At 46.4% G+C, this 13,599-nt stretch overlaps 1 protein-coding gene and 1 non-coding gene across 3 annotated transcripts in view; one reads left to right on the top strand and one right to left on the bottom strand.

Moving 5' to 3' along the window:
• The window catches only part of LOC148442377 (uncharacterized), a 138,005-nt gene extending 132,908 nt beyond the window's left edge, over positions 1 to 5,097 (bottom strand). For both annotated transcript variants that reach the window (XM_088464013.1, XM_088464015.1), the window contains exons 1-2: positions 5,013 to 5,097; positions 106 to 131 (exon numbers count right to left, since the gene is read on the bottom strand). In XM_088464013.1, the coding sequence (XP_088320139.1) occupies positions 106 to 116 (11 nt within the window). In that variant the 5' untranslated portion in view covers positions 117 to 131; positions 5,013 to 5,097. The remainder of the gene's footprint in view (positions 1 to 105; positions 132 to 5,012) is intronic.
• Positions 5,098 to 5,439: 342 nt separating this feature from the next.
• On the top strand, positions 5,440 to 5,521 carry TRNAS-GCU (transfer RNA serine (anticodon GCU)). The gene has a single exon. It is a non-coding gene; the product is annotated as a tRNA-Ser (tRNA).
• The last annotated feature ends 8,078 nt before the right edge of the window (positions 5,522 to 13,599 follow it).

The following is a 13,599-nucleotide window of genomic DNA, read 5'->3' as shown; positions in this document are numbered from 1 at the left end:
AGTCTTATTTGAGCGCTGAAAGGGGTCCCCTCCATTACCCACAAAAAAAATAAATAAATTCTGTATATTACATATAGATATTGTGAGGTCTTGCAATGTACTTACTTGCCATCCATTTCTTGAAAGACAATCTGGAGGAGGGGGAAAGACAGATACATATGATTACTAATAGGAAAAAAATACACGTACATAGGCTAAATCATCTGGTGCTGCAGTTTCAAGAATGCTAAAGCTGCACTGCTGTCATAAGCATATAAAAAGCAGAATACTGCTGATGACAAGTTATGAGGGATCTGTCAGAGGCACAGCTTAAAAACCAACCAAAAATATTTATTTTGGTTGGAGCAGTGATTCTTAACCCTAACCCTCCCTTAACAGGTCATGTTTTGAGAATTTCTGACAGTGGAAGCTGGTGGGATAATTACTGACCCAGCAAAATTGATCAACTCACCTGTGCATGATTAAATATATCCACAGCATGACCTGATGGTGGTACTGGAGATTAGAACGACTGCATTGGAGTTAACCGAGACGAGAAAACTTACATTTCAACATAAACCCAACAGAGAGGCCTCTAAACAATTGTGCATTTAATCTTTGAGGTGAAATGCTTGGTTACACAAGCAATGGCTTACTATCATGTAGAACACTGTACAGAAACTTAGCAACAAACTAATGGCAGCTCCTAAGTGGACCTCATAGCACAGTTGTGAAAAAAAAAATGAAAAGCCAATAGCAGTCATTTGTCATCCAGAGGTACACTTGTGCCCAAAGAGGAGAACCCTTCTAATGGATAATTTTGGGTCATCTCTTCAAAGTCACAAGCACTGATACCAATTTCATTTGCAGTTAATATATGGATATGAGAAAAGCGAATAATAATAATTAAATAAATAATAATCCAGAGTAGACACATTATTAAGACAAATGACAAAGTTATAATAAAACGTTATATGTTTTTCAGTGTTTAGTTTATTCCCATATTGGCTCTGTGACTATATAATAAAATTAAGTGGTGAAAAATGATGATTAATTTTATTCCTAAATATTGACTGTTGACATTTTTATAATTTGTTCAAAGGAATTTGTTCACAAAATTAATTAAATTATTTGTATTAGTCTGAAAGTCAGGTAATATTATATTAGGAATTAATGATTTATAAAACCCTGCACTGCTTATGGTTTACAAATAAACATTATTTAGACAGTTATGCTATCATGTAGTGGTCATATTATTTTCATATGAAACAATAGACTTCAAAGTCCTAATGGAACATTAAATGAACAGTGGAACTGGCACATTATATATTTAGTTATTGTAACAGTATTTTGTAACAATGTTTTTTAAACCATTATCTCCTGTTTCTCTCTGCAACACAATAACAGGATTACAGAGTAATGTGCCATCTCTTCCTTCGCAGTTGACTCAATTATTTTCTCAATTTCTCATGTCCCTAATTGTGTAAAGGCATGAGCACAGACCTGACCTGTCCTCTGTGCTTCTAAAGAGATAGATTTATGATGCAGCTATATATAAGGATTTATAAACAGACGATCTTTGAGATAACTTTTAGGTCATTCTACCTTAAATTAAGAAACTAGTGATTTTAGCCTATATTACTCAAATTATTGGTGAATTCAGTAACAGCAATAATATGGAATTTCTTGTATATTACTAACATGGTTCAGTGGTAAGGCAGTCTGATTGGTAAAGTCTTTTAATTGTAATACTGTGTAAAATGTGCTATATTGCACCACAAAATTATCCATTATTCTTAACCACTTACCTGGAGCGATCGCATGACATGTGACAGCAGCCATCCGGGCTTTCACTGGGACGGTCACATCCCATGCGACTATCTGGTGCTCTATTCTCCAGCTGTAACAGAGGAGATTTCTTCTTTCTCCAGCAATTATGCAGCGGTCTGTGACCACCAACATCACTGCCAGCATGTGCTAGAAGGGGGTGGGGGTGCTAGGCACTTCTACAGGCAATTTTGTTAAACCAAACATTTAAAATGGTTTCTGATTAAGTTAAAAAACAGTTGCAAAAAAACAAAACAGTAAAGTGGTTAAGAACATAGTTGCAAACTATTTCATTTCCAGGTCCAAGGTATAAGATTCTTTAGGTTTCATAGATTTATGCTGCTCAGTCCTTATGCCCCATCACTTTACAGAACAGTGTGGGTACAGCAGGAGACCCCAGCACCACAAACTGTGCCCACTTCCTGGGCAGTGTATAGCCAAACATAAGGCCCCCATACATCAGCAATTGATTTCAGCAATCATGCAATCTGCAATCGATTGTGTATAAAAATCTTTCCCTCTTTCAATCGATTGCAGATTGCATGATAGCTGCAATCAATCTCTGATGTATGGGGGCCTTTACTTGTGCAGAGAACCAACTGATGGCTAATTGAATTGACCTCATTACAGGAGTAAAGTGCATTATATATCCGTGCTGCAATCTGCAACATGGAAACACTTGCTATAGAGTGATTCTCTAATCCAAAAATAAATTTTCTTCAAGAATACCTTTGCCTAGATGAGAAACAGGGTAACACAACACTGTGCCTTTGGCGCTTATCTAACTTCTTATTTGTAGATGGCAATCCAGCAGCATGCTGGTGCAGTAAGAGGTAGCTCATGTAAAGTGAATGCTGCGCTTGGACTTTGCAACACAGGCCTCCTGCCATCAGCAGCAGAGTCAATATGGCCTTATGCATGAGCTTTCCCTCAACAGGGCCACAAATAACCCTTAACACATATATCCCAACCTTTCAAGTTGGGGGCATCAGGACAAAAGGGGCACACATGAAAAGGAGGGCAGTCACACTTCCGAAAAGCTGGACAAGGCCCATCCATTTCCCCTCCTATAAAACACCTTTTGAATGCCGCAGCACCAGTTTACTGCTGTTTTGTAGAGCACTGTTAAATTATACCTCCCAAGTTCAATCTGAAGCATATAGCTGATGATGTTGTTTTCTTCTGTCAGATGATCAGCCTTACACATACATAGATGCACAAGAGTTATCTTGAGGCGTGCCAGAGCACTGCACGATATCAGACACATGCAGTATTTCTAACCCCATGCCTCCCACCTTTTTAAACAAATGCAACAAAGTGGCCTCTGTACACAACACAGGGGCAAGCCCAGCACTTCTGATTGTGCTGGACCACCCCTTCAGTGCAGCATGCACCAGTGGCAGGTACATGTGAACCCATCCACAGTCCTGACAAAGAACAGTCATTCCACATTATTATATAGATACTAGTAGTGCTAAGGGCCTATTAAAATGGCAAAATAAATCATTTATATTCTCTGTCAATTTCAGCAACAGAATTTTTTTAGTGGGGAGAACACCACTTTACTCTATGATATCTGTAAACATCAAACAATTCCATGGGTTGGGTACAGGATCCTGCCAGTCAGCAAACCAACAGCAGCATCCAGATAGTCCACATCCCGACGTCTGCAGCCAAGTACCCTAACCCTCCCCCTAAACCACCTTTCTCCCAACCTAACCATAAGCCTCCCGTCCCGCAGCCTAAGCCTCCCCCTAGTGCACAACCCTAACCCCAAGCCTAAAACTTGCCGTTGGGATGTCAGCGGATGGGATTCTGGAGCCAGGATCCTGATTGGACCATACTGCTGTATGTCTACGGAAACCATGCAGCCATTTCAAAATAAAAAGATAAGCACACTTCTGTTGCTTATCTTTTTTTAACATATCAGCAGGATTACCTGCCGGTATGTGTAGGGAGATCAGTAGTACCTGACAGAACAGAGGTGCAGGTATTATCACGCATGCACCGTCCTTGCCAAAAGAGAGCTAACATTTTAAGCAAGAACTCGCACATGTGCTGGGCCGGAAGCAATATCACTGGAGGGTGTAGTTTTCTCTCCCCCACGCTGACGGCTGAGATGTTAGGACAGCTCACCATTGTTTCCTGCTTCACCTTGATAAGAGAACTTTAGCAGCACGATATGTACCACAATAATACACCTCCCTGCAAGTCCCCTTTGTGCATTTACTTAAAGAAAACTCGGCTTAACCCAGTGGGGGGTAAAATAAATAAAGCAGTTTTTTTATTTTACCACTCTTCACCATCACCACCCTGAGATGGCAACAGTGAGGAATGGATGGCAGCAGTACTGTTACCGCCAAAACGTTAACTAGTGCCCTCACCAGACAGTCAGAGAGCACTGCCAATAGCATTTGTCAGGTGTCAAAAGGCCCTATATGCAGCGGGAACAGCAATCATCACCAGATAGGGCTTCTTAAATACACCTCACAGGAGGGTAGGGTTCAGGAAACAATAATATGTAACAGCCTGTACATGATAATGTAGAAAGATAACTGATACCCCTTTTACACCGACCTAAAAATCGCAGGTTGATGCGCATCAACCCAGGATTTGTCTGTGTAAATGGATCCACCCAGGCCAGGGACCCGGGGATCCAACTCGGGTACTTTGCAGGGTCGGCCAGGGGTCGTTCCCGTGGCATCCTGCAGTGTAAACTGTGCAACCCAGGTCACAATGACCCAGACTGTGCCGCATGCCGCCCGATTGGCCAGCTTCAGTGGCGTTTGGAGAGGACATCACTTCAAAGCGTCCACTGCAACGCCAGGTCACTGCAGACCCGGCTCCGGTGTGAGTGGCGCCATCTCAGGAATATCCTGGGTCAGCGCCTCGCAGTATGAAAGGGGCAAGTTCCGGGTCTGATCCTTATTGGAACCCTGTACCAACCCCCGAGTCAGACCAGCATGCAAGACTGAAAAACTATTTATGCAATATAACACCACAGGCAGACATAGGAGCCAGCTCCACGGGTGCCCAGGCTTCCCACAGTCATGTCAGTGCATATGGACGGACTGGGAGTACCCCAATTATAGAGACAAGCTGGCTCCTATACAGACACAGGGAATGTAGCCATACGATAGGTCTATGGGATAATGCAGCCTGCTGCTGATGCGTATCACTAGTAATGGAGTTGTTATTACACCTACCTGCGAACAAGGCTACAGAGGGAAGGCTGGAGCCTGCTGCTCGGAGGTTCCCCGGTCACTGTGTCCAATACCCGGATGATCACACAGCCGCAGCGGTTACACCGGAGCTGCCTCAGCCTTTTTGAAATTTAGCCGCCCTAGCCCTGGCCCCGCCCCTCCACGCTGATTGGACTATGTTCCTGCTACTCAGGCTGCTGGGTCTGCACTGTTTGTTTACCGGATCGCTGCAGCAGCAATGAACAGAGCGCGGCTCCTAGCGTTGCCCTATGCTACACATGACTGATGTACGGCTGCTGCCGGGCGTGACTGCGCCCTGACAGTGTAACCTGCTGCGCCGTCTGCTCACTCCATAGCGCCAAACAGGATAACTGTATGCAGTGAGATACTTACTATATGTAGACAACTGTGGAACGAGTCGCCGGCGGGTGACGAGGTGGCCGAGTGGTTAAGGCGATGGACTGCTAATCCATTGTGCTCTGCACGCGTGGGTTCGAATCCCATCCTCGTCGTAAGATCTCCACCGCTCTTTTACTCTGCACAGAACTGCTCCTATATACATCTGGTAATGCTTGTGGTATTCTTTGCCCTGACATGGCATTTACTGAAAAAGTGACTTTTAATTATTTGGATTTGGGAAAACAGCCGAGAGCACAGGGCTGCAGGGAAAATAGGCTGCTACATCTTCTGTGAGGTCTAGCAATAAACATCATTTATCTAGCCATGAGCTGCCACATGACCCATTATGTCCCAGTAAATGACGTGTGATCCCCAAATATCACTGGGGCAGTCTGCTAAAAGGAATGCCAACTGACTATAATGATAACCAGGGACGTAGGAAGGGGGCGGCAAGGGGTGGGGAGCAGCTTCCCTCCCCAAACTTCAGAGGTGCCGTTGTCTCCACCTGGTGGGCGGTGGCCTTTAAGCTCTTTTACATGCCATCGCCCACCAGGACTTCCAGGGTCTTCTATCTTCACCTGGTGGGCAGCGGCCTTTAAGCTCTTTTGCATGCAGCCACCCACCTCAGTGTCCTTGGTGTCTTCAGCTCTTCCCAGTCAGACTGCCTATCCCTGCCTCGCAGCTGGCAAATTTAAGCCCGCCCAAGGAGTCGGGGAGATGACGCAGTGTGCCGCGATTAGCGCTCACCGCAGCCATATTGATTGACGCCACCCTTGGGCGGGCTTAAATTCACCAGTGCGAGGCAGGGATAGGCAGTTTGACTGGGAAGAGCTGAAGACACCAAGGGCGCTTGTGGCGGCATGCAAAAGAGCTTAAAGGCCGCTCTGGGCACACACTAGGGAGAAAGGAGGGGGCCCCAGAAGGGGAATGCACATGGGCCCCCTCCTATTAATACGCCCCTGCTCCCATGTGTGTAGGCTGCTAATTTATTTAAATTGCCCCATGTGTGTGGGCTGTCAGTATATATCAAGTGCTCCACATGTCTGGGCTGCAGAGCCGTAACTAGACTTTTTGGTCCCCTGTGCCAGAGAGAGTATTGGCGCCCCCATTTTTTAAATAGGAACATAAGTAAGTGCACCTGAAAAAGGGCCATGGCCTCATGGGGAAGGACCTGGGTAGAGATAGGAGAGGCCAGGAGATGCTGGGGGTAAAAGAAGAGGAAGCTACAAGTGAGAATGATAATAAACAGAAAAATGGCAGGCCCAAACAGCACCCCCTGCCCTGCGGTGCCCTGTGCCATGACACTGGTCGCACTACCCTAGTTACGGCCCTGCTTGGAGTGCCACAGTATTTTCTTCTAATATATATAATACATACATACATACAGTGGGTAAAATAAGTATTGAACACATCAACATTTTTCTCAGTAAATATATTTGTAATGGGGCTATTGTAATGAAATGTTAATCGATTGTCACCAACAACCCATGCAATCCACACATACAAAGACATCAAACCATAGATATCCATAAATTAAGTTATGTATAATAATTAGGGGTGAGCGGGTTCGGATTTCTGAAATCCGAACCCCCCCGATCCGAGGCCGATCCGAGTCAGGCTCGACTTTTCCCGCCTGACTCGGATCCGAAATCGAGGCAAAACTTCATCATCCCGCCTTCCGGGTCTCGCGGGTTTTGGATCCTATATAAGGTACCCGCGTCGGCGCCATTTTCTCAATCAGCTGTGGACAGTGAAGAGGGAGAGTGGGAGTTAGGGCTGGCTGGGCTGTGTTGTGTAGTGCAGAGTAGTGTTGCGCTGTGCTGCTGTTGTCCATAGGGGCTGTGTCCACTACTTCAAAGTCCATAGGGGCTGGCTGTGCTGTGCTGCTGTTGTCCATAGGGGCTGTGTCCACTCCTCCAAAGTCCATAGGGGCTGGCTGGACTGTGTTGTGCAGTCAGTTGTCCTTAGGGGCTGTGTCCACTCCAAAGTCCTGTGCAGTGTCCCAGTCCTAAAGGGGTGCTGTAGTGTTGTCCAGGGGGTGCTCTGTCCGTCAGGGGTGCTCCCCCCCAGTGCCAAAAGAAAAATATTTTTTCTGTGTTTGTGAATTGTGTGCACTGTGGCTGCACGTGCATCAACAAAGGAGCAGCGCCAAGCGTGCGCCTGTGTCCCATAAGTAAAAGGCCGGCTGGCTTGTCCGTTAAAGGGTGCTGTAACCCCCAAAGGGCACTCCAAACAAAATAAAAAAATATATTTTTTTGTGTTTGTGAATTGTGTGCGCAGTAGCCGCACGTGCATCAACAAAGTAGTGCCAAGCATGCGCCTGTGTCCCATAAGTAAAAGGCCGGTTGGCTTGTCCGTTAAAAGTTGCTGTAACCCCCAAAGGGCACTCCAAACAAAATAAAAAATTTTTTTTTTTTGTTTGTGAATTGCGTGCGCAGTAGCCGCATGTACATCAACAAAGTAGTGCCAAGCGTGCGCCTGTGTCATAAGTAAAGGGCCGGCTGGCTTGTCCGTTAAAGGGTGCTGTAACCCCCAAAGTACACTCCAAACAAAATAAAAAAATATTTTCTGTGTTTGTGAATTGTGTGCGCAGTAGCCGCACGTGCATCAACAAAGTAGTGCCAAGCGTCCGCCTGTGTCCCATACATAAAGGGCCAGCTGGATTGACCGCTAAAGGGTGCTGTAACCCCCAAAGGCCGCTCCAAACAAAATAAAAATATATTTTTTTTTGTTTGTGAATTGTGTGCGCAGTAGCCGCACGTGCATCAACAAAGTAGTGCCAAGCGTGCGCCTGTGTCATAAGTAAAGGGCCGGCTGGCTTGTCCGTTAAAGGGTGCTGTAACCCCCAATGTACACTCCAAACAAAATAAAAAAATATTTTCTGTGTTTGTGAATTGTGTGCGCAGTAGCCGCACGTGCATCAACAAAGTAGTGCCAAGCGTGCGCCTGTGTCATAAGTAAAGGGCCGGCTGGCTTGTCCATTAAAGGGTGCTGTAACCCCCAAAGTACACTCCAAACAAAATAAAAAAATATTTTCTGTGTTTGTGAATTGTGTGCGCAGTAGCCGCACGTCCATCAACAAAGTAGTGCCAAGCGTGCGCCTGTGTCATAAGTAAAGGGCCGGCTGGCTTGTCCGTTAAAGGGTGCTGTAACCCCCAAAGTACACTCCAAACAAAATAAAAAAATATTTTCTGTGTTTGTGAATTGTGTGCGCAGTAGCCGCACGTGCATCAACAAAGTAGTGCCAAGCGTGCGCCTGTGTCCCATAAATAAAGGGCCGGCTGGATTGACCGCTAAAGGGTGCTGTAATCCCAAAAGTACACTCCAAACAAAATAAAAAAATATTTTCTGTGTTTGTGAATTGTGTGCGCAGTAGCCGCACGTGCATCAACAAAGTAGTGCCAAGCGTGCGCCTGTGTCCCATACATAAAGGGCCGGCTGGATTGACCGCTAAAGGGTGCTGTAACCCCCAAAGGGCGCTCCAAACAAAATAAAAATATATTTTTTGTGTTTGTGAATTGTGTGCGCAGTAGCCGCACGTCCATCAACAAAGTAGTGCCAAGCGTGCGCCTGTGTCATAAGTAAAGGGCCGGCTGGCTTGTCCGTTAAAGGGTGCTGTAACCCCCAAAGTACACTCCAAACAAAATAAAAAAATATTTTCTGTGTTTGTGAATTGTGTGCGCAGTAGCCGCACGTGCATCAACAAAGTAGTGCCAAGCATGCGCCTGTGTCTTAAGTAAAGGGCCGGCTGGCTTGTCCGTTAAAGGGTGCTGTAACCCCCAAAGTACACTCCAAACAAAATAAAAAAATATTTTCTGTGTTTGTGAATTGTGTGCGCAGTAGCCGCACGTGCATCAACAAAGTAGTGCCAAGCGTGCGCCTGTGTCCCATAAGTAAAAGGCCGGCTGGCTTGTCCGTTAAAGGGTGCTGTAACCTCCAAAGGGCACTCCAAACAAAATTAAAAAAAAAATTCTGTGTTTGTGAATTGTGTGCACTGTGGCTGCACGTGCATCAACAAAGGAGCAGCGCCAAGCGTGCGCCTGTGTCCCATAAGTAAAGGGCCGGCTGGCTCATTTCTTAAAGGGTGCTGTAACCCCCAAAGTACACTCCAAACAAAATAAAAAAATATTTTCTGTGTTTGTGAATTGTGTGCGCAGTAGCCTCACGTGCATCAACAAAGTAGTGCCAAGCGTGCGCCTGTGTCATAAGTAAAGGGCCAGCTGGCTTGTCCGTTAAAGGGTGCTGTAACCCCCAAAGTACACTCCAAACAAAATAAAAAAATATTTTCTGTGTTTGTGAATTGTGTGCGCAGTAGCCGCACGTGCATCAACAAAGTAGTGCCAAGCATGCGCCTGTGTCCCATAAATTAAGGGCCAGCTGGATTGACCGCTAAAGGGTGCTGTAATCCCCAAAGTACACTCCAAACAAAATAAAAAAATATTTTCTGTGTTTGTGAATTGTGTGCGCAGTAGCCGCACGTGCATCAACAAAGTAGTGCCAAGCGTGCGCCTGTGTCCCATACATAAAGGGCCAGCTGGATTGACTGCTAAAGGGTGCTGTAACCCCCAAAGGGCACTCCAAACAAAATAAAAAAATATTTTTTTTTGTTTGTGAATTGTGTGCGCAGTAGCCGCACGTCCATCAACAAAGTAGTTCCAAGCGTGCGCCTGTGTCATAAGTAAAGGGCCGGCTGGCTTGTCCGTTAAAGGGTGCTGTAACCCCCAAAGTACACTCCAAACAAAATAAAAAAATATTTTCTGTGTTTGTGAATTGTGTGCGCAGTAGCCGCACGTGCATCAACAAAGTAGTGCCAAGCATGCGCCTGTGTCATAAGTAAAGGGCCAGCTGGCTTGTCCGTTAAAGGGTGCTGTAACCCCCAAAGGGCACTCCAAACAAAATAAAAAAAAAATTTCTGTGTTTGTGAATTGTGTGCACTGTGGCTGCACGTGCATCAACAAAGGAGCAGCGCCAAGCGTGCGCCTGTGTCCCATAAGTAAAGGGCCGGCTGGCTCATTTCTTAAAGGGTGGTGTAACCCACAAAGTGCACTAGTCTCCAACAAAAGTAAAAAATTATTTTCTGTGTTTGTGTGCGCCTTAGTCGCACATATATATCAATATAACATAAATGGAGGACCAAACTTTCTCCGATAAAAATAAAATAGGGAAAGATCAAGAACCACTTCCTCCTAGTGCTGAAGCTGCTGCCTCTAGTCATGACATAGATGATAACATGCCATCAACGTCGTCTGCCAAGGCCGATGCCCAATGTCATAGTAGAGGGCACATGCAATCCCAAATGACAAAGTTCAGGAAAATGACCTTAAAAAAAACATTTAAATCATCTGAAGAGAAACTTAAACTTGCCAATATGCCATTTATAACACGGAGTGGCAAAGAACGGCTAAGGTCGATCCCTAGTATGTTCATGACTAGTGGTTCAGCTTCACATGACGATGGAAGCCCTCCTCCCGCTAAAAAAATCAAACAAGATAAGCTGGCAAAAGCACAGCGAAGAACTGTGCGTTCTAAGAAGATATCACAAATCCCCAAGGAGAGTCCAAGTGTGGTGGCGGTTGTGATGCCTGACCTTCCCAGCACTGGACAGGAAGAGGTGGCTCTTTCCACCATTTGCACGCCCCCTGCAAGTGCTGAAAGGAGCACCCACAGTCCACTTGCTGATATGTCAAATTGAAGATGTCACTGTTGAAGTACAACAGGATGAGGATACTGGTGTAGCTGGCGCTGAGGAGGAAGTTGGCGAGGAGGATTCTGATGGTGATGTGGTTTGTTTAAATCAGGCTCCGGGGGAGACAGTTGTTGTCCGTGGGATGAAAAAGCCCATCACGGTCATGCCTGGGCAGAAGACCAAACATTCCACCTCTTTGGTCTGGCAATATTTCCATCCAAATCCGAACAACAACTGTCTTGCCATATGTACCATATGTAAAGGTGAAATAAGTAGGGGTAGGGACGTTAACCACCTAGGAACATCCTCCCTTATACGGCACCTGCAGCTCGTTCATAAAAAGTTACTGTCAAGTTCAGAAACTTTGGCTAAGACCGTAAGCAGTCCAGGGACGCCTAAATCCCGTTGTCCTGTTGTATCCAAGCGCCTGCAAACCACACCGTCAACTCCCTCCTCGTCAATTTCCTCCTTAGTCAGGATCGGAAGTAGTCCTGCAGGGCCATGTCACTGGCATGACTGACTCTCCTATCCGGGATTCCTCCGGAGGATCCTGCATTGCTACGCCTCCTGCTGCTGTTGCTGCTGCTGGGAGTCGTTCATCATCCCAGAGAGGAAGTAGGAACACCACTACTTTTACTAAACAATTGACCCTCCAACAGTCCTTTAAGTACGACAGCAGTAATCCTGAAGCAAAACGTATAACTGAGGCCTTGACTGCTATGTTGGTGTCAGACGTGCGTCCGGTATCCGCCATTAGTGCAGCTGGATTTAGACAATTGATGGAGGTAGTGTGTCCCCGGTACCAAATCCCGTCTAGATTCCACTTCACTAGGCAGGCGATACCGAGACTGTACAGAAACGTCAGAAAAAGAGTCCTCAGTGTCCTGAAAAATGCCGCTGTACCCAATGTCCACTTAACCACGGACATGTGGACAAGTGGAACAGGGCAGACTAAGGACTATATGACTGTGACAGCCCACTGGGTAGATGTATCACCTTACGCAGCAACAGCAGCAGCGTCACCAGTAGCAGCATCTCAGAAACGTCAGCTCGTTCCAAGGCAGGCTACGCTGTGTATCACCGGTTTCAGTAAGAGGCACACCGCCGACAACCTCTTCGAGAAACTGAGGGAAATCATCGCCCAGTGGCTTACCCCACTTAGACTCTCCTGGGGATTTGTGATATCTGACAATGCCACCAATATTGTGCGGGCATTACATCTGGGCAAATTCCAGCACGTCCCATGTTTTGCTCACACAATAAACTTGGTGGTGCAGAATTTTCTGAAAAGCGACAGGGACGTGCAGGAGACGCTTTGGGTGGCCCGAAACATTTCTGGCCACTTTCACCATTCAGCGACTGCGTGCCGAAGATGGAGCACCAGCAAACACTCTTGAACCTGCCCCGCCATCACCTGAAGCAAGAGGTTGTGACGCGGTGGAACTCAACCCTCTATATGCTTCAGAGGATGGAGGAGCAGCAAAAGGCCATTCAAACCTATACATCCATCTATGACATAGGCAAAGGAGTGGGTATGCACCTGACTCAAGCACAGTGGAGAATGATTTCCGTATTGTGCAAGGTTCTCCAGCCCTTCGAACTTGCCACACGTGAAGTCAGTTCAGACACTGCCAGCTTGAGTCAGGTCATTCCCCTCATCAGGCTTTTGCAGAAGCAGCTGGAGAAAGTGAAGGAGGAGCTAAGACAGAGCGATTCCGCTCGGCATGTGGGACTTGTGGATGAAGCCCTTCTTTCGCTTTGCCCGGATTCCAGGGTGGTCAATCTGTTGAAATCAGACCACTACATTTTGGCCACCGTGCTCGATCCTAGGTTTAAAGCCTATGTGGTGTCTCTATTTCCGTCCGACACAAGCCTGCAGAGGTGCAAAGACCTGCTGGTGAAAACACTGTCAGCTGAAGCGGAACGTGACACGTCAACAGCTCCTTCTTCATTTTCTCCCGCAACTGGGGCTGCCAGGAAAAAACTTAGGTATCCTAAGCAACCCGCTGGCGGTGATGCAGGGCAGGCAGGACCAAGTTTGGACCTCTAGTCCGGACTGAAGGACCTGGCAACAATTTCTGACATGTCTACTGTCACTGCATATGATACTGTCACCATTGACAGAATGGTGGAGGATTACATCGGTGACAGCATCCAAGTAGGCATGTCAGACAGTCCGTTCCTGTACTGGCAGGAAAAAGAGGCAATTTGGAGGCCCCTGTACAAACTGGCTCTATTTTACCTGAGTTGCCCCCCCTCCAGTGTGTTCTCCGAAAGAGTGTTTAGTGTAGCCGGGAACCTTGTCAGCGAAAGGCGTAGGAGGCTGCTTCCACAAAATGTGGCGAAGATGATGTTCATAAAAATGAATTATCAACTCTTCCAGGGATACCAGCCTCCAGAACGTACAGAGGGACCTGTGGTGGTGGATTCCAGCGGGGACGAGTTAATACTCTGTGAGGATGAGGATGTACACAACACTGAAGAGGGTGAGGAATCGGAGGATGA

Source organism: Taudactylus pleione, unplaced genomic scaffold, assembly GCF_031769625.1.
Source record: "Taudactylus pleione unplaced genomic scaffold, aTauple2 ptg001562l, whole genome shotgun sequence".
NCBI classification, from domain to species: Eukaryota; Metazoa; Chordata; class Amphibia; order Anura; family Myobatrachidae; genus Taudactylus; species Taudactylus pleione.
Note: the sequence above shows the minus strand (reverse complement) of the source record. Positions and strands in the feature narration are given on the sequence as shown.